The 21601-nt window shown below is 32.2% G+C and overlaps 2 protein-coding genes across 3 annotated transcripts; both read left to right on the top strand.

The window, feature by feature from the left end:
• The first annotated feature begins 194 nt into the window (after window positions 1-194).
• Window positions 195-10148, top strand: rngo (DNA damage inducible 1 homolog rngo). 2 transcript variants are annotated; one of them, XM_074120507.1, is made up of 8 exons: window positions 219-697; window positions 1479-1688; window positions 2691-2942; window positions 3055-3144; window positions 3395-3537; window positions 4473-4617; window positions 6674-6786; window positions 7360-10148. In XM_074120507.1, exons 1-8 carry the CDS (start codon window positions 454-456, stop codon window positions 7438-7440), a joined length of 1278 nt encoding a protein of 425 aa, XP_073976608.1. In that variant the 5' UTR covers window positions 219-453; the 3' UTR covers window positions 7441-10148. The 2 variants fall into 2 exon arrangements, with proteins under 2 accessions (XP_073976609.1, XP_073976608.1); XM_074120508.1 differs by lacking the exon at window positions 1479-1688 and having other exon boundaries at window positions 195-697.
• A 1329-nt stretch (window positions 10149-11477) lies between these two features.
• Window positions 11478-19690, top strand: cdm (importin-13-like protein cdm). The gene is made up of 17 exons (XM_074120487.1): window positions 11478-11775; window positions 11983-12150; window positions 12256-12408; window positions 12497-12569; window positions 12866-13049; window positions 13132-13267; window positions 14249-14452; window positions 14542-14724; window positions 15584-15863; window positions 15969-16150; window positions 16250-16411; window positions 16513-16695; window positions 16779-16916; window positions 17005-17221; window positions 17831-17986; window positions 18066-18240; window positions 19157-19690. Exons 1-17 carry the CDS (start codon window positions 11623-11625, stop codon window positions 19257-19259), a joined length of 2850 nt encoding a protein of 949 aa, XP_073976588.1. The 5' UTR covers window positions 11478-11622; the 3' UTR covers window positions 19260-19690.
• Window positions 19691-21601: the final 1911 nt, after the last annotated feature.

Below are 21601 nucleotides of genomic sequence, written 5' to 3'. Positions count from 1 at the left end.
TATGTAAGTAAAAAACCTTGGGTTCCTAAGGTAACTAACAGTTTTTTCAGAAAATTCCTTAAAAGAACAAATTCTAACGCTTTTAATTATGCAGATGTGACTTTTTATGCCATACGTTGAGATAAATACTAAGCGCTATTGATAACCACTCTTAATCTTACGATTTATGGAATCGTATCACGAGCATAAATAACCTGATTTCAAGTTGAGAGTCAGCTGATGTTTTGTTTTTGTCAGATAAATTTTCGACCTAAATTTTCTATTAATATTGTATTTCCCAACCTACAGTTGACTGAACTTAATTTTCAGGCTCTAGTTTCGTACTTTCACACATTTTAGTGGGGGATTGCCCTGCTTAAGTGGTGGGGGAATGTTTTCGGGTAATGTTTTTTTTGAGGTTATTTCTTGAATATTCGTCATTTGTGTTTCGATGACCGCCGTAGTTAAGGAGAAATGAAAGTGACTGTGACCACGCTTTCGGACGAGCTCTTCGTCCTAGATGTCAGCGAAGATTTGGAATTAGAAAATTTTAAAGCATTTTGTGAAATAGAATCTGGATTGCCCGCTAGGGATATACTCATAGTGCACGAGGGTAAACCACTTTTGGAAAATCAAATGTCCATGAAGAGACATGGAATTAAAGACGGCGATGTTGTTATATTGCAGCACATGGGTCGTGATTCTCAAGCGCCTTCTAGTAAGTAATAAAAAAAATATATCTATTTGAAAGAAAACAAAATATTAAACAGATTTCCAAAAATTGCTTGTCATCATTACTTGCTTTCTTAAATGTTCATTTAATTTTTTTTTTTTTTTGTAATCCAACGTGTGTTTCTAAATGTTTAATCTCAAACCTCGATACCATAAATTAAGTTGTAATTCTAATCTGAATTTTGTTGACTGTATCTCGGAAATTTACATATTTTTTAAAAAAGAGTATAAATAATTGAATTCTAAGAAACCTTTCTTGATGCGATTAGTGCTTTAAATTGATGTGCTAAAAGCTTTAAAATTATGTCTAAATATTTTCAATTTTGAGCAAAGATAATAGTAATCCGTAGCAATGATTTCTTTTGAATAATTGTCATATGGGGGTACCTGTTGTTGAAGGCTGATGATTAAGCTTCCGATGAAAAGTAAATCATAATTAATGTAAATCAAATATTACATATTTTAGTAACGTAAAACAAGGCAACTTAATGTAATAAAATTGTAAAAGTCGTATCTTTTACGTTCAAAAGTTTAAAAAAAATCATTGTCCCTTATCCAAATAAAATATAGGGATAGGAATAAAAAAGATTTACAGTTTAAAATTTTGTGATCATTCATATTTTCAATTGAAAATAGCCATTTAAAATAATTTTATTTTATGTCATAAAACTTCTCTTTTTTTGTTAAAAAGTATTCATTTAATGGAAAACGTTTTTACTATAAGTTCTACAGTTTCATGCATTACGAGTGTGTATTTCTTGTTGTAGGTCTACCGAGTTTCGACTTTAGCGGGATTCGAGTTCCTGGGCCGTCCGCTTCCGCTTCAGATTCCGACCTGTCCGGCCCAAATCCATCTGTAGGTAGAATGGATGATCCTGTTAGGATAAGGGAACTTTTTCTAACAAATCCTGATCAGCTAGCTCTTCTTAAACAAAACAACCCAAGACTAGCTGATGCTTTAGAAGCTGGTCAAGAAGGTATCTTATTTAAATAATTTTAAAAAGAATATTATTATCAACATAATTGCTCCATACTATTTATACTTTATGCAAAGAATACTCCTACATTCAATTCTTATGTTCGTACTACTTTCGCAGATGACTTCTTATTTCTTATCTGGTATACCGTTCTATTCCTCACTTATCCGATATTCAATAGAGCTCTTCTACATGTTTTCTTAGATCTTTTCTATAAGAAAACATTAGGGCAATGAATAAGGTTTTGCATTTCGTCTTGAAACACCTTGATTCTTCATACATTGCGAATACCCATAGGTAAAATTCTTTATAGGTAGGGGGAGCTCACTTATTTTTAGAACACCTACAATCTGGATAATATTGTCGACCCTAGCAGATAATGTTGAAACAAAAACTACCCAAAACCTGTTCCAACTAAACGATAATCTTATTACTGGGTTCAGTTCTTTAGGGATGGATTACTGCTTATGTAGGAATATATGATGAGATAAATTATACATATAACTCCAAATATAAACAATAAGAAGATAAAATATATGAAATAATATTTATTTTTGAATATTTCCACTTTATTTTAAAGGAAATTACTTTTTTAATTAGAAACGTTTTGATGTAATCCTCAAAATAAATCTTTAGTCACGTATCTGCGTCTAAGCTAAATAAAAGATAAGGCTTGCATTCTTGCATATAGTTTTAATGGATGGGATTTTGATATTCTTCAACCAAAAAAATGTACGCCCAGTTGTGGATTTTGTGACTAAAAATGTTAAAAAATGTATATGAAAGACAATGACTTCAATTAGATGGACACATTCATATTGTCTTTTACAATTGTGTTATAAAGTTTAGCCTGACTGAATCTTAAGTTTCACCTGTACCCTCAGTACTATCTGAACAAAAATCTTGAAATGAAATCGAGTGATACGAATTTTGCGCCAAATAATTTGTTTAAATAATTTTGTATACGCATTTTTATTGCGATTTTTTCAATCTTTTTTTTAGACTTTTCTAGAGTTCTACGAGAACAGTTGGATGAACGGGAAAGACGGGAACATCAGCGAATACGCATGATGTCCGCCCATCCTTTTGACGTGGAAGCCCAAAGACTAATAGCTGAGGAAATCAAACAGAAAAATATAGAAGCCAATATGGAAGCGGCTATGGAATACAATCCAGAAACTTTTGGAACGGTTGTGATGCTATATATTAATTGTAAAGTCAATGGGATGCCAGTAAAAGCTTTTATCGATTCAGGTGTGTTACATTGCTTCTATTCATAGTCACAATATTGAGCTTAGCTTTAAGAAAGAAAAACTGTAAAATCAATTTTTTTTGTTTTTCCGTATTGTATTATCTTGTCTGACAGGTGCCCAGACTACCATAATGTCAGCAGCTTGTGCGGAAAGAGTCAACATAATGAGGTTGGTGGATACAAGATGGGCTGGAATTGCTAAAGGTAAATCAGTTATAAACTTTTTGACATTTTCCGTTATATATCTAATGCCAAGCCTGTTTTACATAAGGAACATCCAGAAACATGACATGATTTCGAAATGCAAAATAAATAAAGTTCCTGTATTAAATAAATAGAAATTTTTAATCAATGATTTGGGAAATGAAATGATTTTCTACAGAATCAAAGTCTAAGCTTTTATTATGTAAATTATTATGTTTTATAGTAATAGAATTAATGCTTTTTAATGTAGGTGTTGGTGTCCAGAGGATTATTGGCCGAATACACATGGTGCAAGTTGCAATTGAATCTGATTTCCTGACTACTTCGTTCTCGGTCCTAGAAGAGCAGCCCATGGACATGTTACTTGGGTTGGACATGCTTAGAAGACATCAGGTACACGTCGCTTATCAAATTATTTTCAATCGATTATTATGCCGTGAATTTTTATCCGTCATAGAGCATTTGCTTTTTTTTAAATTTACTTCAATTTATTATGTTTATTGGTGTCAGAAATTTCAGCTTGTGTCAGAATTTATTAAAGATCAAGCGATTTGTGGACGAAGTTCGACAATATAATTCAGTATTGTAGATCTAACCAAGTTTTCAGTAGTATTCATTTTGTCTTTTGAGGGGAAAGTTCATTTCTTTATTACATTTTCAACAGCAAGGAGACGGCTACTAAACTGTTATTATACACACAGCAAGTGCACCATGTAAGAAGATGGATTTGACTGAATAGATTTCCCTTAAAGCCTCACGAATGTTGCAAATTGGTCCCTTCAAACCGTTAATAGAATATCTCAATAATTCTACATAAAAAATAAGTGAGAAAAGTTGTAGAAAACTCATACATGTCATGTCATTTTATTGCTCCCATAATCCATCGTCTGGAAGTACTATTTTACATATAAGAATTTTGAAGTTTTTCGTTATATTATCAAGTAATATTAGTTGCTTGCTTTTGGAAAATAGATTATCCGGAATTGCGGTTTTATTACATAGAATGTTGTTTTTTAAAAATGTCTCGATAAAGTTCAGATGATTTGCTTTAAACATGGTTCGATTACTGAATATATATACAAATCATCTTACGCGATTTTTTAAAATATTTCAGAAAAATTTGTTTCTAGGCTTGTTCTTTGCAGTGTAGGTTTAACTGCTTTAAATATTAATAATAAATTCTTGTAATGATAGTCGCAAATTATATAATCTCAGCAAAATTCAGTGTTACAGACAATTTGTGATTGTAACAATATGTGATTGTATATCCAAAAGCTTTTTGTTTTCTTATAAAAAAAAAAACGTAATTTTTTTGTTGGATATTACAGTGCTGTATAGACCTAAAAAAAAATGTTTTACGCATTGGTACGACTGGTACAGAGACAAGATTTTTATCTGAAAGAGAATTACCAGAGTGCGCACGACTGACAAGCAATGTAGAAGATGGTGCCGGCGCGCAACAACAGAAGAGAGGTAGGAGAGGCAATACTTCTCACAAAAGAATGAGAGGAGTTTAATTTGCAGAATTTATGCTCATAGCGCTTTTTAAAATATTTTTTTCTGATAAACATATAGAATCAATAAAATATTACTGTTCTTTAAAAAAAAAAATATGAGGTCTTGTGTTTTTTTAATTTTTTATTAATTTTATTTTTATTTGAATTTTTGTTTATTTATTTAAGTTTAATAAGGTACTACACAGCCCAGGGCGGTTAGGGTATTGGATTTCTGTTCCAATTTTTTTTTTTGGAGGGTGGTCATATTATTCCCCTCATAATTGAACGAATTTCATTTGCCAATTGAATTTATGAAAATTGTCTAGCAAATATTACCTTGGCATGAATCTTAAAATCTGTAAAATATCTTTCAACTACATTATCCCACTTTCTGATAATTCCGTAAATTGATTTAACCAAGCGAATAAAAAATAAATAAATAAAGTGTGCTAATTCTAAGGGTAGCGTGTCTGAATATTTAGGTAGTAGTTATCCATATTTCGGGCGAGCTGTTTGATCCCTATTATAATACGTTCCTCAAAATTAGCAGGAAAGAAGTGGAATACTTCATTATAAAGGGTAGAAAAAATGTAGATCTATGCAGGAGTGTGATTTCAATAAACTTAGTACAGTGCTTCCAGCAAATTACCCGACACGTGCAATCGAATTTTGTAAAGACATGTTGGCAAGGTCTTATCTGCCGTAGTACGCATGTTTTAGTTATATCTCTGACCGGTTTCGGGCTTTCAGCCATTACCAGAGGTAGATTTTCAGTTTGGTGTAAAGATTTCGACTTCACTTATGTTTCCGTCTGTTGTTTCATGAGTTTAGTGATGTACATCCTGTTTTGTATGTTTAAAAGAGGCTACTAGTTAAACTCTGTCAACTTTTGAATAAGAAGTTATCTTTTTCTTTCAACATCTTATACCAGCAAAAACTTCCTTCGAGGAAAATTCGTCCAATCATCAGTTGATAATGAAGCAAAGTATTCGAACAAGAATCTAGGGCCACCCCAGTTGTTTTGAAAATCTGATTAGAGAGGATGGAAAATTTAAAAAGAATTTCAAAAATGAATTAATTACTAAAACATAAATTAAAAATAACCCAATAAACTCTCATGACTTACTGTTATACAATAATTCTTGGTTTTTCACTTGATATTTCTCTTTTAACTTTGAATTTATTGGTATTTTAGCTTGCTACACTAGGATAAGTAGGCGGCAATACGTAAAACAAGCAAAATTCCCTGTAGAGTTCATATTCCAAACTCAGAATTTCACAACTTCGTTAAATTATAGTAGTTATAGGACCATTATTTATTTATTTATAACAAAGGGGAGCTTAATGAACGCCTCCTCCAGTACTATCTGGGATGAATATGACATACATACTTATAATTAATTTACGAATTTTAAAGAAAATCTAAAAGCTGTTTTAGAGAAAGGCACAGAAAATCAAAAAATTCTCATTTTTGGTTACACTTTTTTTTTCAAACTATTAATTTTACTAAATTTTCATTTACTTTTTATAAAAATGTTATTGAAAACACTTAATAATTTCACCATATGACACTTTGGAAGAAAGCCCAAACCATTTCTCAATAACTGTTTCAAAATGACTTTTTCTATCAAATTATTTCAATAAAAATTAAAGATGTACGTTTGTGCAATGGGTGTTTCAGATTGGGAAAAAAAAATTGCAACATTTGAGCTTGAATTTTTTTAAGTTTTTCATTTTAATGGTAACCTACACAATACACTTTCTGAAAACCTTTTTTTTTGTACTCATCGGAGTGGTAAGACGTGTATTTTTCAAGAATAGTTTTTCTTAAAGTAATTCAAAAAAGTAAAAAGATTCAATTTCACGTTTTTAAAATAGTCAACTACACTTTACACTTCTTCCTTATGTCTTCTTAAAAATTTTCGAAGTTAAATATGAATTTATGGAATATTAGAGTTACATAAACTTGACGAAAGATGATGTTGAATATCAATAAAAACTTGTTATTTAATAACAACCTATTTTTAAACTAGTTGGTGCGTCTTCAAGTATTGAGATGGACCATTCGATCACCATACTTCCAAGCGATACCTTCACCGAAGAAGAAGTTAAGGAATTGGTAGCTTTTGGTTTTACCCGACAGCAGGTACATTTTTTTTTTAAATTTACAGATGTTATAATTGTTCACCGCAATACCCAGCAATGTGTAAATTTTATTTAATTTAAAAATCTGGTAATAAACTCATATTAGGTAAAAATTTTCTTTTACTCGTAACTACTACCATTCTCTGTGGTTTTTAAAACTAAGCGAAAATTGTGTACTCAATCATACTGTGGTAGATATTAGAGTTAACAATTTACTCACGGAAGTTTTAATTTTTTGTCCAGATTACCAGTTAACTCGGATTTATATTTTTCTCTCCTTTGACCTTTCACATACACTTCAAATCCAACTACCAATTAGGTATCGTGTAAGGGGGAGGAACCTCATACTTTACTATAAATAATTTTTTTCTAACAAATAAAAACCATACGCGGGATTCGAATTAGGGATCTCCCACTTATGCTCATGACCAATAGTCCAACCAGTCCACCCCAGGGATATTTCTTTTCAAGGCTAAATGCAAATTACAAGGAGTCAAATTTGTATACGTTTCACAGTTTTTTAAAATAATATATATATATATTAATTACATTATTACGAATAATGTTTATACAGGCAATAGCAGAATTAAGAAGATTTAATGGTGATAAGAAACAAGCGACTGCCGCACTTTTTGCCAAGTCTTTGAAATTTTAATAAGAAGCATTAATTTTAAAAGAAAACAAAAATTTGTATGTGCATTTCTCGAAACAAAGGCTGTTTAAAAAGAAGAAGAAAGAAATGAAAAATAAGCCGTTTTATAAGATAATAGTTAATCTTTTTAAAAAACAAATGTATATTACTCGCTTCCTTCCTGCATTTTAAAAAAGAAACAATTTTGTTTTATTTAAAGACTATGTTTTTACAACTTACTTCATAATATTAAAAACATCAAATTGGAAAACTAATTTTGAAGCATTTAAAACACGAGCATTTTTAGGTTTCGATTTTGGACAAATAAGATTTAAACAAATTAAAGAATAAAAAAAAATGGATTTATCCATTCTTGACAACTATATACCTCTGCTCTTGAAGTACTTTTATTTTTTTTGTGTGCATTTTGTGTGTAAAAGATTTTTTATTTTTTTAAAATATTAATATGTAATTGTAAATTATGCATTTCTTTAATTTTTAATATAATTGTATAAAAAGTATAACGAAAAACAGACACTCCTTACAATTTAACATTTTATTTTGTTTTGTTTATATTTTACTTTGAACTTAAAAGACTTTTTATTTATTGGTGGATTATATGAATAAATGTAATATTTACATACTTCATTTATGTAAATTATAAATAAGGATAATTTATTTAAAAACAAAAACAAAAAAAATTATACATGTATTCAAAATATTTATATTTCAAAATATAACCTCACTGATTATATGGAAAGCGATATTATGTAGGATTTCTTTTTTACACTTTTATACAGTTATATGTACAGATTTTTCATTGTTAAGAATACCTTGGGCATTTTTTAGTAATTGAAAATGGCAGTTCTAAATTTATTTACTTTTGTATTCTTTAAAAGAGTTTTTCTATCTTCTAATGGGATCCGATAAAGTACTATTTGTAAAGAGGGGGGCTGGACAAAATGAAAAGTTTATCACTTAAGTTTTGACGCCTTGGCTCTCTGAACGCGATTGGTCGCGGCAGGTGGCAAATGGCACAAATCCGTGACCTGGACGCTTACTAGCATTTTCATAAAGTTTTTCTATTGTGTTTTATATAATACAGATATAGTTACGGAAATGAGTAGTTAGGTAGCTCACATTTTTTACTTCACTTTCACTTTCTTTGTCGATTTTTTTTTTCTCTTACTAGCAAGAGGAAACATTCTGATCATGATAAGTTTTCACCGGAAGCAGTTAAAATAAAAACTGCCAGAGAAAACTGAGACTTTGTATTTCGATTGATTACGGACAAAAATTTTTAACTAAGAAACGCCTTCAACCTTCTGCGTGAAAGAAAAGGTTTTTTTACTTGTAGAGTTTGCCCCTTATTTCATACGTGATGTCTACAACGTTAAGTGGAAATATGAACTGATACAATTCCGAGTTCGAAGAATAACATATTTCTTTATCCGAAGTACCACATTACAATAAATATCTCGTATGTACCTTATCTATGCATATCTGTACGACTTTTATTGCATCAATTTCTTTTAGGAAAATTCGTTTTACGCCGCTTCTGCGGCAAAGACATCCCTCCAAAGGTGTAAAATGTTGGGGTTTATAAAATAAGTTTCCAAAATTCGGAGTCTTAATTTTTAAACCTCCAGTATTGTAAAAAAGAGAAAGTAGTGATTGTAAACCCAAGATTTCTTATACAATTCATTGCAGAACCATGTGCAAAGGCTTTTTTTTGCTTTAGTACTTCTGGATCGTCTTAGGTGAAACTGGTAGGTGCAATATTACGTAGTACCAACTAGATCGCCTTTATGTCGGATTGGAGTACTTTTCCATCTTAGGTTTACTTGAGATGTTAACATCTATATTAAATTATATTTTTGTACAACTAAGTTAATTAGAAATATATCTCACCTAAAAAAAATAGTCGTTTGTGGGTAATGTTTGTGTCCGCCCAAGACAGAGATCTTGATATTACTGGGAGAGGGTCCGTCGCTAATATCCCTATCTCTCAATTAATATGTATAGTTCTGCACAGGTAGTTGATGGGTAAACAGCTTGGGTTTAGTGTCCCACGGGCAAACTCTTGTATATTACACGTACATTCACGCACAAACTCACATTGTATACTTCAATTTTTACATTGCATTCTATTTTTTTAAAAACACATAATTCTATTATGAAACGTGGGTTTGGGTTCTGCAAAGTGTGTTAGATATGTCAGTTTAAATTGAAACTCTTTTGCGGGAAATTTAAAAATATAAATTTTAATGGACACATTTTGGGGCTCAATGAAGCAGAATGCCAGGAATGAGGAGTAAAATAAGGATCCTTCTCTTTCCGTTGAATCATTTTGTTACCTTTACCTTTGATCATAGCCAAAAGCTAAGAAACTAGCTGTTTTGAGCAAAACAATCCTCCTAAGCTAGTAGTTTTTGTCAGACTGTGAAATTAGGCGGAAATCTCTCTTCCTCCTACGTATTATGGGCATCTGGTGAAATATCCTCGCTCCCTTTATTACAAAAAATCCCAAGAACATATCGTGTTAGATAAGTATTTGAGAAAGCAACAATTTTTTTTTTTTAATCATTGTAAGGTAATTTAGACAAAACAAACCAAATTTTTCTATTAAAAATCAAACAGATTCTCTTCCTCCCTGCTGTAAACTTATTGTAAATTATTTAATGAGACTTCTTTTTTTTTAACTGAAGTTCTAATAAAAACAAAATGCATTTTTTCTTGTTTTATTTTTATACCTTTTAATCTACTGATTTCGTTAATGTTGTTTGTAAGTTTGAAAAAAATTTATACGTAATGTAAAAAAAAATTATATATTGTGATTATAAATACATAATTTAATATTTATAAGTAGACCATTTTATGAAGTGATAATGTAGGTGTGATTTCTAATAATAATACAAGTACAATAATTTTCGCAAGCATTTATTTTTGAGGTACAAAGAGTTCCAAAAAAATTTTCCATCAAGAAAATTATAGGATGTTCCAAAAAGGCGGTCCTTAACTAGTGCTTTAACAGCATTTACTTTTTTCCTAATTCTTAGCAAGAAATGTTACATTGTTGTCAAATTTACAAAATTATTTTTACACGGAAATTCGAATTTTGAGAATACTATCCCTAGAATTTTATTTTTATAATTAAAAAAAAAAAACCTGGTACTTGATAATACCTTTTCCTAGGAGCTTCTTACAGCTCACTGTTCGGTGATGGACAGTTTTTCTGTAACAAGCGAACAGTGACCGGAGGCCCGCAGTGCCCTGAAAAAGCTCCTGGAGCCAATTAACCTCAGATGTTGAGGCTCCTTAAATCATTTAGAAAAAAGAAAATAGTGACGTTTGAAATAAATCGTCATGGGCACTTCATTGCACGAATATCCAAACTGTATGAGTATGAGCTTAAAAACGCTTCTTAAGAGAGATGTGGCAAGAAACACTAAATTCGTCGTAAGAGTAAGCAAACTCAAAAGTAAATCCCTTAGGTGCTTTGCAGACGAGATGTTATGTTCGTATAGTGTTCGGTTTTGTCATTTGAGAAAGCTAATTTTTCCATATTTCTTTATACATATCATTTACGTGAAGAAATTACTTGCGAATATTAGCAACAAATAGAAAGTATTTAAGGAATTTTAAGTCTAGATTAGTTGAAAAGCCAAATCAAAGCTAAAGTGGCTAATGATATAACATTACTACAATAAATGAAGATAATTTATTAATAAGACGATGTTCAACCTTATCATTTTAGTTTTGAAAAATTTGCTATTAAAACTGCTATCCAAACGTTCTTTCTTTTATTGGTCCTCATCAGGGTTGAGAAGTGTAGTTGATCACTACAATTTCAATTTCAAAATAGTAATTTATACATTTATTTTTATTTTTACCTCTACTGCCAATTGAAGAATTAAATATATTTCAAAACTGCAGTTCGAACCCAAAAAGTATCCTTGTCTTGGTAAGTACAAGGATCGTTGGATACCATATGCGTCCAATTGTTGAATTCATAAATCGATTATTTTAATAATCGCAATTGCTTCTGGAATTGGTCAGCTGATAATGTTTTGAAACTACCAGTAATATTGGTTCTGTAACGAAAGGTATGCGCGATGCGGTAATTGTTTTAAACATGTAAATGATTTCGTGTTGGTTTCCTAGAGTCTTTACTGTAGGTACGGATCGCTTTTTCTATTCTTGAAAATGGAAATTACTTTGGAAAATGTTGAAAGAGCTCTCGCACAGTTCTATCACACAAATTCAACTCTTCAAGCTGAAGCTCATCAATGGCTCACGGCAGTACAGTGTTCTCCGAACGCCTGGGCATTTGTTTGGGATTTGTTGCAACCGAACAGAGTAAGCTTTTAATTGAATTAGAAATTTTTTGAGTATTTCATAATTTAGTTTAAAGTGTTACCTACCTTAATTGTAAGTAAGACGGTCTATTTTATACTATAAGGTAAAGTGCTCTATCTTAAATTACGTACAATCTTTTGATTCCTTTCGAAATAATGTCAATAAATCTAAGCACTGTTGAACACTTTAAATTACGTATTATTTTAGACGTGCGAAGCTCAGTTTTTTGCTGCTACAACTCTGCATATGAAATTGATGAAACAATGGTCCGAAGTACCTCAGGAACAATACGAAAATCTAAAGTCTAAACTTTTGGAAGTAATCATACAGTATTCGGCGGGTCCGAAAATTGTTCTCAATAGGCTTTGTATTGCGGTAAATATAGACATATTTCTTTGTATTTCTTATTCAGTTGAACGTTAAAATACTTTTATTTTATTTAAAACACAATTTTAGTAAACATATTGGTATATATTTTAGCTCTCAGCGTTTGTAATACAAACTACTCCAAGGTTTTGGACGAACTCATTACAAGATTTGCTTAACATTTTCCAACCTGGAAACTTACCTAATATTCCAGAAGAAAGAAGTATATGGATATTACTAGAAGTATTAACTGTAATACCAGAAGAGGTAAGTCAAGTATCACAAACTTTTGCAAAAGTTTAGAATAATGCTCACTTCAACACTAGTTTTACCAAATGTTTATTTTTTTCTTCAGTTCCAAACTATGACGCTTGGACAGGCACATGAGCAATCAGTTCGAAGAGAATTAGAGCAAATAACACCCAAAGGTTAGGTAGATTCTGTTACTGCAGGTTATTACAGAGGTTGATTACATACATTTCAATAGTTGAATTTAATTTACTAACATTTGAATATTTTAACAAATTTATTTTCCGATTTTGGGGTGCAGTTGTAAAATTTGCCCTATTTCCTTTTAGCGGGATTTCTCGTAAGATGTTAAGTTCTGGTTATGATTAATTAATTGATAATTTTATTCATAAAGTTTGTAAGATATGGTGTTTAACAGGTAATTGTGTTTGAATTTACATGTATTTAGATAATTCTATTTGATTTTCTCTTGCAGTGATTTCTTTGATCGAAAGCCTGTTAGAGTGCGCAGATAACGCTGTCACCCAAGAAATACGAGCACAAGCTGTAAAGGCCGTTGTACCATGGTTGGCACTCGGTGCGCATCCATTACCATCGTGTATTCATCTTTCGCAAAAGTTAGTCTCAATTATCAACGTGCAGTCTTCTGATCTAACTGAGTAAGAAATATTAATTATTTAATATTATCATTGAAATAAGGGGCATAAGACTCTAGAAAAGTTCTCATAATTTCTATTTCAGAGCATGTGAAATTGAAACGGAAGCATTAACCCAAATCGTTACCCATCCGAATACGCATCACCATCCAACGGCATTGCTCCAGGTTTTAGATGTGATCCTACCTTTAAGGCAGCTTGTTATTAATTCCGAGAATCAGGTACCGCTTTTTAAAAAAATCATAAAAGAATGAACCACCATAGTTTTTTTGGATATAAATGACTGAAAAGATCTATAGAATATTTGTTGCTATTTGTGGTTGATTTGTGAATTTTTCCTATTAGGATTAGAAGGATAATTTAATATGATTATGATTTTTAATTTAGGCGAAATTAATGACAATTAGTTGAGCTCGAGTACAGTTTCCTTTAACTGGAGAGTCTGCCATTTCGTTACCAGTCAATTCTGCATGTCTTTTAATCAAGATCAAATAAAGTGCTCTTTATGTAGAATATTACTTATTATTAAATGTTAAAATTGTGATAGGAGTGACGTTTCCGCTGCTTGAATTTGTTCAAATATGCTTTTAAATTCAGATAATATCATTAAAATCCTCTTATCCATTTAAGGAACCAGTTAGAGGATATTACTGGGGTTTCTGCAATAAACATAAAGGCAATATTAGGAAGTTTGAACATTTCATTCGAATTCTCCTGATGATAAAATACGAGTATTAAATAACCAACTCTATCGCAGTGCTTAGAATCATCAGTAATAAGTTTTCCATTCAAGAAAATAAAACATAACTAAGAGTTTTCTGGTTGTTTTAAAAAAGCAAAAATAAATATGTATTTAGCAAAGTAAAGTAATTGCCTATTTTTTCAGGCGGACTCTACGTCTAAATACCAATTAGGTGTCGTGGACGGAAGCGACTAGCATGCATACTTTACTGTAAATTTCTTTTATTAACCATTAAATAAAATACAAGGCCTAAGACCGGGAATCGAACCCAGTACCACAATACATAATAGCTTCGCAGGTCTAATAGATATTTAGAGACTAAACATAACTTCGTTTCATAAATAAGTTAATGATCAATAAATAAGGGTCAAATTAATAAAACTTAAAACATTCAGTATCCCTGTTACTTACAACACGGTTGTTACAGATTTAAAATAACAATTTTATTTACTTGAAACAGGATTTTGTGATGAATATTTATAAATTGCTGATAACCTTTGGTGAATCACATACAAAACTTCTGATAAACACCCTTGGAACGGAACATTCTGCACTGGCCGAAACACTGATCCACTGCATGCTACAATGTATATCTACTAAAGGCCAGTATCCAAGAGATGAATGCCATTCAAAACTTACTTTTGGCTTCTGGTATATACTTCAGGTAAATTTTAGTATTGGTCTTAATTTGTAAAAATGCTTAATATAATATTATCTGCAAACATTATTAGTTTTTTTTTTTTTCGTAAAAAGGATGAATTAACAAGTTCCGACAAGGAAGTGTATCAGAAGGCAAGTCCTTATGTCGTACCTGCTTACAAACAGCTGTGTTCCATCCTATTAGTAAAGTCGAAACTTCCACCTGATGAGATGGTGTTGACGGCCTCAGAGACAGAACTTCTAAGAATTTATAGACAAGATATAACCGATACTATAGTTAGTAGTCCATTATTTTTTGAAGAAGTTATCAAATGATTCTAGTGCTGTCGTGTATAGATTATAGCTTAAATATTTTTAAAGAATCTTGTGTGAAAACTTACATGACTTTCTCTTTCTACAATTTACGTGACTAAATTTTCGTGAAACTTGGAATTTGTAAGAAAAATATTGTTGCTTACTTTATTCACTTGCTTCACAATAATAAAATGTAATTCAACAACATCTATGCGAAGGGTTAAAGAAGGGGTAGAATCGCTAGATTTATATGAATTTTATTTGGAAAAGAACGAAAATAGCCTTTGGAACTATAAGTGATTATAAAAAATGCTCATAGCATCCTATTCCAGCCTTAATATAACTTTTAATTCTCCTTCGCGAATCAGCAATGGAATAATGTAGAATTTCCACTGGTTGGTTGAGTGCAGTTCTCGTTAAAGACATGCCAATTTACAGCATTAATAAACTTAGCAACATTCAATCTAACCACTTCACGTTTTACCTCGCCCATGCGAAGTTATCTTATTGAAACATCCATGATATATTTAGATAAAAGCTTTGATTTGAAAGAATCTAAAGTATTCTCTTAGTATTCTCCAAACCATAGATGCCTCATCTTCAATGGCATTTTCAAAAATTTCAGGATCGCGAATTAAAAGAAAGGTTCTCGCTGAGCAGTTGGTTTATGTCATTGAAATCAAATAAAACCAATTCATACTTACTAATTCAGACATCTTTTTTGTAATGAGGAAAAAAGCGCAACTAACAAATTTACTGTGGCAGAACAGGAATATAACTTTCTAAACTCTGAAACTATTACAGCAATTATTTTGATTTTTTTTTTGTTTTTCCCTCTCAGGTATGTTGTTACTATATGACACGTGATTATTTGATTGAATTATTGACTGAAACTATGTCAGCGGCACAAACCTGGCAAGACGCTGAAGCTGTGATAGAAATTGTAATCTCTTTGGCTGAAACTACTTGGCCGTGTTCTGAAGACCTTTCGTCTGGAAGTCAATTTGATACTTGCATCGACACGGCGGAAAGTACTACATCAAAATTGACTAGGTTGCTAGTTTCAGTGCCGCCTAGACTTGTCAACAAACGACTTATCAATTCAATCAATCATGCTATTGGTGAGTTACTTCTAAAAAAAAAGTTTTGTTCGAAGTAAAACCTAATGTCTCAGGAAACCTTAATAAGTGGTTTGATGGTAATCCTCTACTTCATATTTTCCATAGGAGCATACGCAGAATGGTGGAGCACCCAGCGGGATGTTCTTGGTCAGTTAATACCAACTTTGGTCGCTTCTATACAGAATCCAGAGACATCTACCTCTGCAACCATGGCTTTAAAGGACATTACTAGAGAATGTACTACCACTATTTTACCTTATGCAGAAGATCTGCTAAATTCTTGTCAGGTATTTTGCAAATTTAGTTATTGAATGGATTTTTTCCCCCTCCTTTCCTTTACCCTTAACGTATAGATTAAATCAATTTTCTAAAAATTAAATTTATAGGATGCCTTATCGAAAGGTCGGCTGAAACAGGTAGAATGTCTTCGACTGATGTACTCCATTGGGCGACTGCTGTCGATATTGCCATATGGTATAATGTTAGCACGACTGGAACCTTTAGTTAATTCTTATACTAGCGACATTGAACGACTTCTGACAGAGCCGGTAATTTGTAATGTCTACTTTATACTTCCAGTGGTAATTTTGTTCTCTTTCTCTTCTCTTTCTCAAGGAGTTCACATGAAAGTTTGTCCTTTTTTTTCTAGCTGAGTACTCAAGGGAAATCAGCTGTACTACTCAGGTTGCGCATGCTTGGTACTATTTGTTCTAGTTTATATTTAGGAGAAAATGTGAAAGCCGATCCTCCAACGTTACTTACATTGACAAGAATTCTTCCGGTCTTAAATCAAGTTACAAATCAGCATTCAAATGATCCATCAATTGTTCAGGTCAGTCATTCTTTACCTTCTTTTTAACACTATTGGACTACAATTATTTGTAAGATTGTGTAATTTATAGTTTCTATAAACAGGAAGTGTGCAGTTGTTTAAAGAGTTCCGTTTTGAGTTTGATGGAAAGAAGTGAATCAGTTTTAGAACCAATTGTAAATATAACCTTAGCATGCTACACTTCTCAACCAAATACTGCTGCATTAGATCTTACAAAACAGGTTTTTATAACAAGTTTCATCCTTACAGAGTTGATTTTTTTGCCAATGATGATTTCTTGAATTAATGTTTATTGCCTTTCTCCTTTAGCTATTCATGTTGTTTGGCAAAAATGCAGGAAGTGGTGAAATAATTATAGGATTAGTAAGATCAATATCTGTGACCACCATGACATTGGTAATGAATAACAAAGCATCCGAAGCATCGGATGTTGTACAAGCTTATTACCAATTGACAAATAATATTGTGAAGAAATCTCCTTCTCTAATACACTTGGCTGTGGATCCTGCTCAATTATTCAAATTTGGTAAGTAGGTTAGTTTTGATTTTTTTATTATCTCGTAAGCTTAGTTTTAAAACTTAGCGAAGGAAGGCTACACCCTTATATTATCCGCTAGTGGGATAATATAAAATCTTAGATGACAATGACCATTTAAAAGTCTCTGTATTGCAAATCATTCTTTGTCACTGTGCTACTACATATGGACAGACAGTTCTTCAGACCGAAGCAGGAGTATAGCTGGTGTCAGAGTCTTCGCTATTGGTTTTAAAGAGAGAATTCTTCAAAGCTGGGAGAATAGCTAGGAACACGCACCTACTGCAGTGCAACTCGAAGAGCCCTAAAATGTTTTAAATTAACCTAAACTACTAAAGTGGTTAGAGAAAGTTGGGTGAATGTTCTCACAAGAATTTTAAGATTCCTTTTATAAAAATTCGTTCCAATGAAACTTCTAGGATGGAGCTAGTAGCATTTTCACAATTCTATTAAGGCTACAGTTGCTTTAAAACTGAATAGCATTTAGTACAAAGTCTTAGTTTGAAGAAAATTTTGTGTTTATAGTGAATGCGAGATTGCCATTCCTGATTTTGTTTATTACTTTAATGTTAACTCATCTTCATAATTGTTTTCTTTCAGCCACGGTATCTTTACTTTTACCCGAGAGTGGAACAATTAGAGCTGCTGGCACATTTCTATGCAGTTGTATATCTCAGAGCAGAGACCATCCCATGTTACTGGCTGCAGTGCAACAAAATGGTGAACATTTGGTGCATACAGTGCTTAGGTGTATAGGTGAGAATCAATGTTTCGTTTTGTTTTGTCTAAATTTATTTAAGAACTAACCGCTTATTTTTTTTTATTTCCTGTATAGGCGGTGAAACACCTCGTTCCGGACTTGATATATTCTCAGATATCCTCTTAGCGTTAAATAAAAAATATTGTGATAACTTGGCCAGGTGGTTGAACAGCACCCTGGCGCAGGAGAACTTTCCGACAGAAAGAGCTACGCCTGAATCAAAAGCTCATTTTACCAAAATGATTCTCAGGTAACTTAATTTCCAAACAATTTTATGTACTTTAGATTTATAGTTTTTACTGAAATTACAAGTTTTGGGGCACCCTGAACCCCCCCCCCCCCAAATGGTTAGAAAAGGGTCTTAAAATGTGAACTCTCAACTAAAATATTACAATCATCGGAAATTCAAATTTTATATTTTGTTTGGTAACTTAGTGATAAAAATCCCACAATTTTATCGATTTTATAGATTTCTTTACTTTTTTTTTGAGAATTTTTCAAAAACGGTCACTGCGTTATTCATTGCACACACCTTACGTTCATCGGTTTTTGTTCAGCTAGTCCACTCGATCTACTAGTGTTCAACGACGTTTAACACGAACAGAGAAATTTTTATCAATAATTCCAATTAAACACGAAGTTGGGTCTTAGGTTAAAGTTTAGGAAAAGCTTACCCTGATTTGAAGTTATCCAAATGCTTGTCGTGCACGTTTCTTAATAGCATCCGCCGTAGGATAATAAATAATTAAAAAGTATGTTCTGTCTAATTGTTGCTAATATATTGAGTTTAAGGAAAATTCCACAACTGAAAGTACCACTTTAAAGAAATGGTTTATCTCTTAAATTTTGTATTTACTAAACACCCGTAAACCTGTAACTTTTATTACGGCCATTTTTGTTGGAAATTTAATTCTAGGGCATTCCAAGTAGGGACAGTATAGGTTAAATGCGTCATTTCGGTGTAATTTGCAGGTTTACAATCTGGATTATGTTAATTAGATTTTAAGCTTCTTCAACTCAACTATACTCCCGCCTAGCTCCTGGAGAGATATGAAGGTTCCCTCTTATTAAGATTAACCTATCCTGTTGTAACCTTAATTTACAGTTTGAAGAAATGTAGTATTGTATTTTTTTAATTTTATTATTTATTTATTTTTTCTGTGCAGGGAACGAGCTAATCGTCACAAAGTTCTTGATAGGATCAAAGAATTTTCGCTCATCTGTCGAGGACTTATTGGAACTGACTATAATCGTCCAACAGCGAATTGAAATGTCCCATCCAATGAAAAATTCAGACCTCTCCTAACCAATCTAATTTTGGCCCAAAACGTAACATTCTAGATGAAATTTTAGCCGTCCTCTCTTCTTAAATGAATAATAGTTTTCTGAAATGTAGTACGGGATATAAATAATTTCCCTTTATAGATATATCATAATTTATTTTGTTTTTTTTTTACCGAAATGACAATCTAGTCTGCAGGGTTCGAATTTTTAGTAATATGTATTATCTGTGAATGGTCAATTAGGGAAACAATGTAATTTTCATAGAATACTCTGATTTTTCGTGCTTCCATTCTTTTTGAGATATTGTTAAAATTTGTGAAGTTAAGGATAGTGTAAATATTCTTGTATAGTCTTAACAAAAGTAAGAGCGTCTTAAGTGTATAATATTAAAATACATTTTATTTATTTTTCTTTGACTTATTGCGAGTTCAAATTTGTTTTCTTAAGATATACCCTTGGGTTATTTTGATGCATTTATCTCTTCGAACGAGGAGCAAATGCTGAGTGCATGTCATACATTTTCCTTTGGTACACGTTCCTGAGACCGTAGGGCTCATTTTTCCTTCTGTGGCTGGCTCGATTAACTTCGAGCTGCTGAAGCTTAAATATTCTAGCAACTTTCTTATACCAGCAATCAGCCCCGATCTTTCCCTAGAAGACCCAAGTGCTATAATCCACAAGCATGTAACAGTTATTATTTGCCAGCTTTGTCAGATAGTTGGAAACTTTTGTAGGGATGGTACGATGTCAGCGTGAAGCTATTACCTTTATCTCCGCTTAGAAATCTATTTGAAACTCAACACGTTTCACCTCGTATTATTTTTGTCGGCCACATCTCGTTTTTCATCACAACCATGATAACTTGGAGAACCTTGAGGTAACAGCAATTCCCATCCTGAGTTCGCAGACCCTTGAATATATTTAGAAGAATTTATTAACCTGGTACCTTTTGCAACTATTGTTGCCTTCATGCTTTACAAAAATGGCTTGAGTGAGATCTCATCAATTTAGAAATATTGAGCAGAAAAGGATTGTCAGGGTTGATAGAGGCCACGTTTTGCGAGCTAATTTTTGGGATAGGTTCCTACTATAGAGGTGAAGTTGACATTTATTGGGAGTTAATAGGTTGATAATTATTTTACTTTTGAGAGAAAGTAAGTTGGATGGCTTTGGGTGAGAAGGAAATCTGACAAAACGTATGAATTGCAATTTGTTGGAAATTGAAAAGTCTTAAGAAAACGAGAAGTTAAAAATTGCAATTTTTTAGTGTTATTCGAATTAAATAATCATTTTTACTACGCTAAAGTAAAAAGAACCTTGGTCAGTTATCTCTATTCTGCACCTTCGCCCATGACTAAATATGTCAATCTGTTGCACCTTTATCAACCTGGTGAATTTGGCATCTGCCGAAAACGAAATTAAAATTCTTGACTTCCAATTGAGATGGCCATATAAGAAAAAAATATGTTCTGTTTGACAGCTATAACATTTCGCTTGTTTCTCTGTACATCATTACAGAAATTAATATATAAAGTAGGAACCTAATAGTACCCTTATACTGCAACACTCCTACCGGTTTTAAAACAATAGTTTCAAAGGAATTACCTACATGAACTTACAAAGAAGCACCTTTTCTCTTTCGTGCTCCCGATGGCATATTGATCGATAATCCCGTTCTTATTGTTCAATCAATTGCCTAAAAATAAAGTAAATCATATATTCTCAGATCTTTGATGGAAGTGCAAAATTATCTATATGAGTATAATTTTTTTAAACATACATAAAAAAGACTAATTTCGAAAGTTATCTAGCATATATTACTCCATAACCATCATGATAACAAATTCTAAAATAGCCACTTGTGAATATTAACGATAAGAAAGAGTAAAAAGCATTAACACTTTAAGAGTCTGACTGAAGTGAACAAATACCCTGCACATAGCTCTGAACTATTCTGGCCTTATGGAATTGAATTTTGGGCTAGTAGCCAGTAATCCATAGCTACTTCTCCGTTGAAAAAACTGGATATAAAGTATTGTAAAATTGGTTATACAACAAACTTTACCTATCGTCGCATGTTTGATTTTTTTTAAGTTGGAGGGTAAAGTCTAAACCAGTGATGGGCAAAGTACGGCCCGCGGGCCAACTCCGGCCCGCGAAAGTATTTAATCCGGCCCGCCGAGGGTCCATAGACATGGATAGTATATGGCCCGCTATAATTACGTTTTGATGGTCGAGAAGTGTAAAGTAGATTCTACTTAGTAGAATAATAGATGCATAACCTATAGGTGAAGCTAAACTAGCCGCGTAGTTACACAAGTGTGTAA

The sequence above is a fragment of the Rhodnius prolixus genome, unplaced genomic scaffold (genome assembly GCF_049639745.1).
Source record: "Rhodnius prolixus isolate KJV_2025 unplaced genomic scaffold, Rpr scaffold_2, whole genome shotgun sequence".
In the NCBI taxonomy this organism is placed as follows: Eukaryota; Metazoa; Arthropoda; class Insecta; order Hemiptera; family Reduviidae; genus Rhodnius; species Rhodnius prolixus.
Note: the sequence above shows the minus strand (reverse complement) of the source record. Positions and strands in the feature narration are given on the sequence as shown.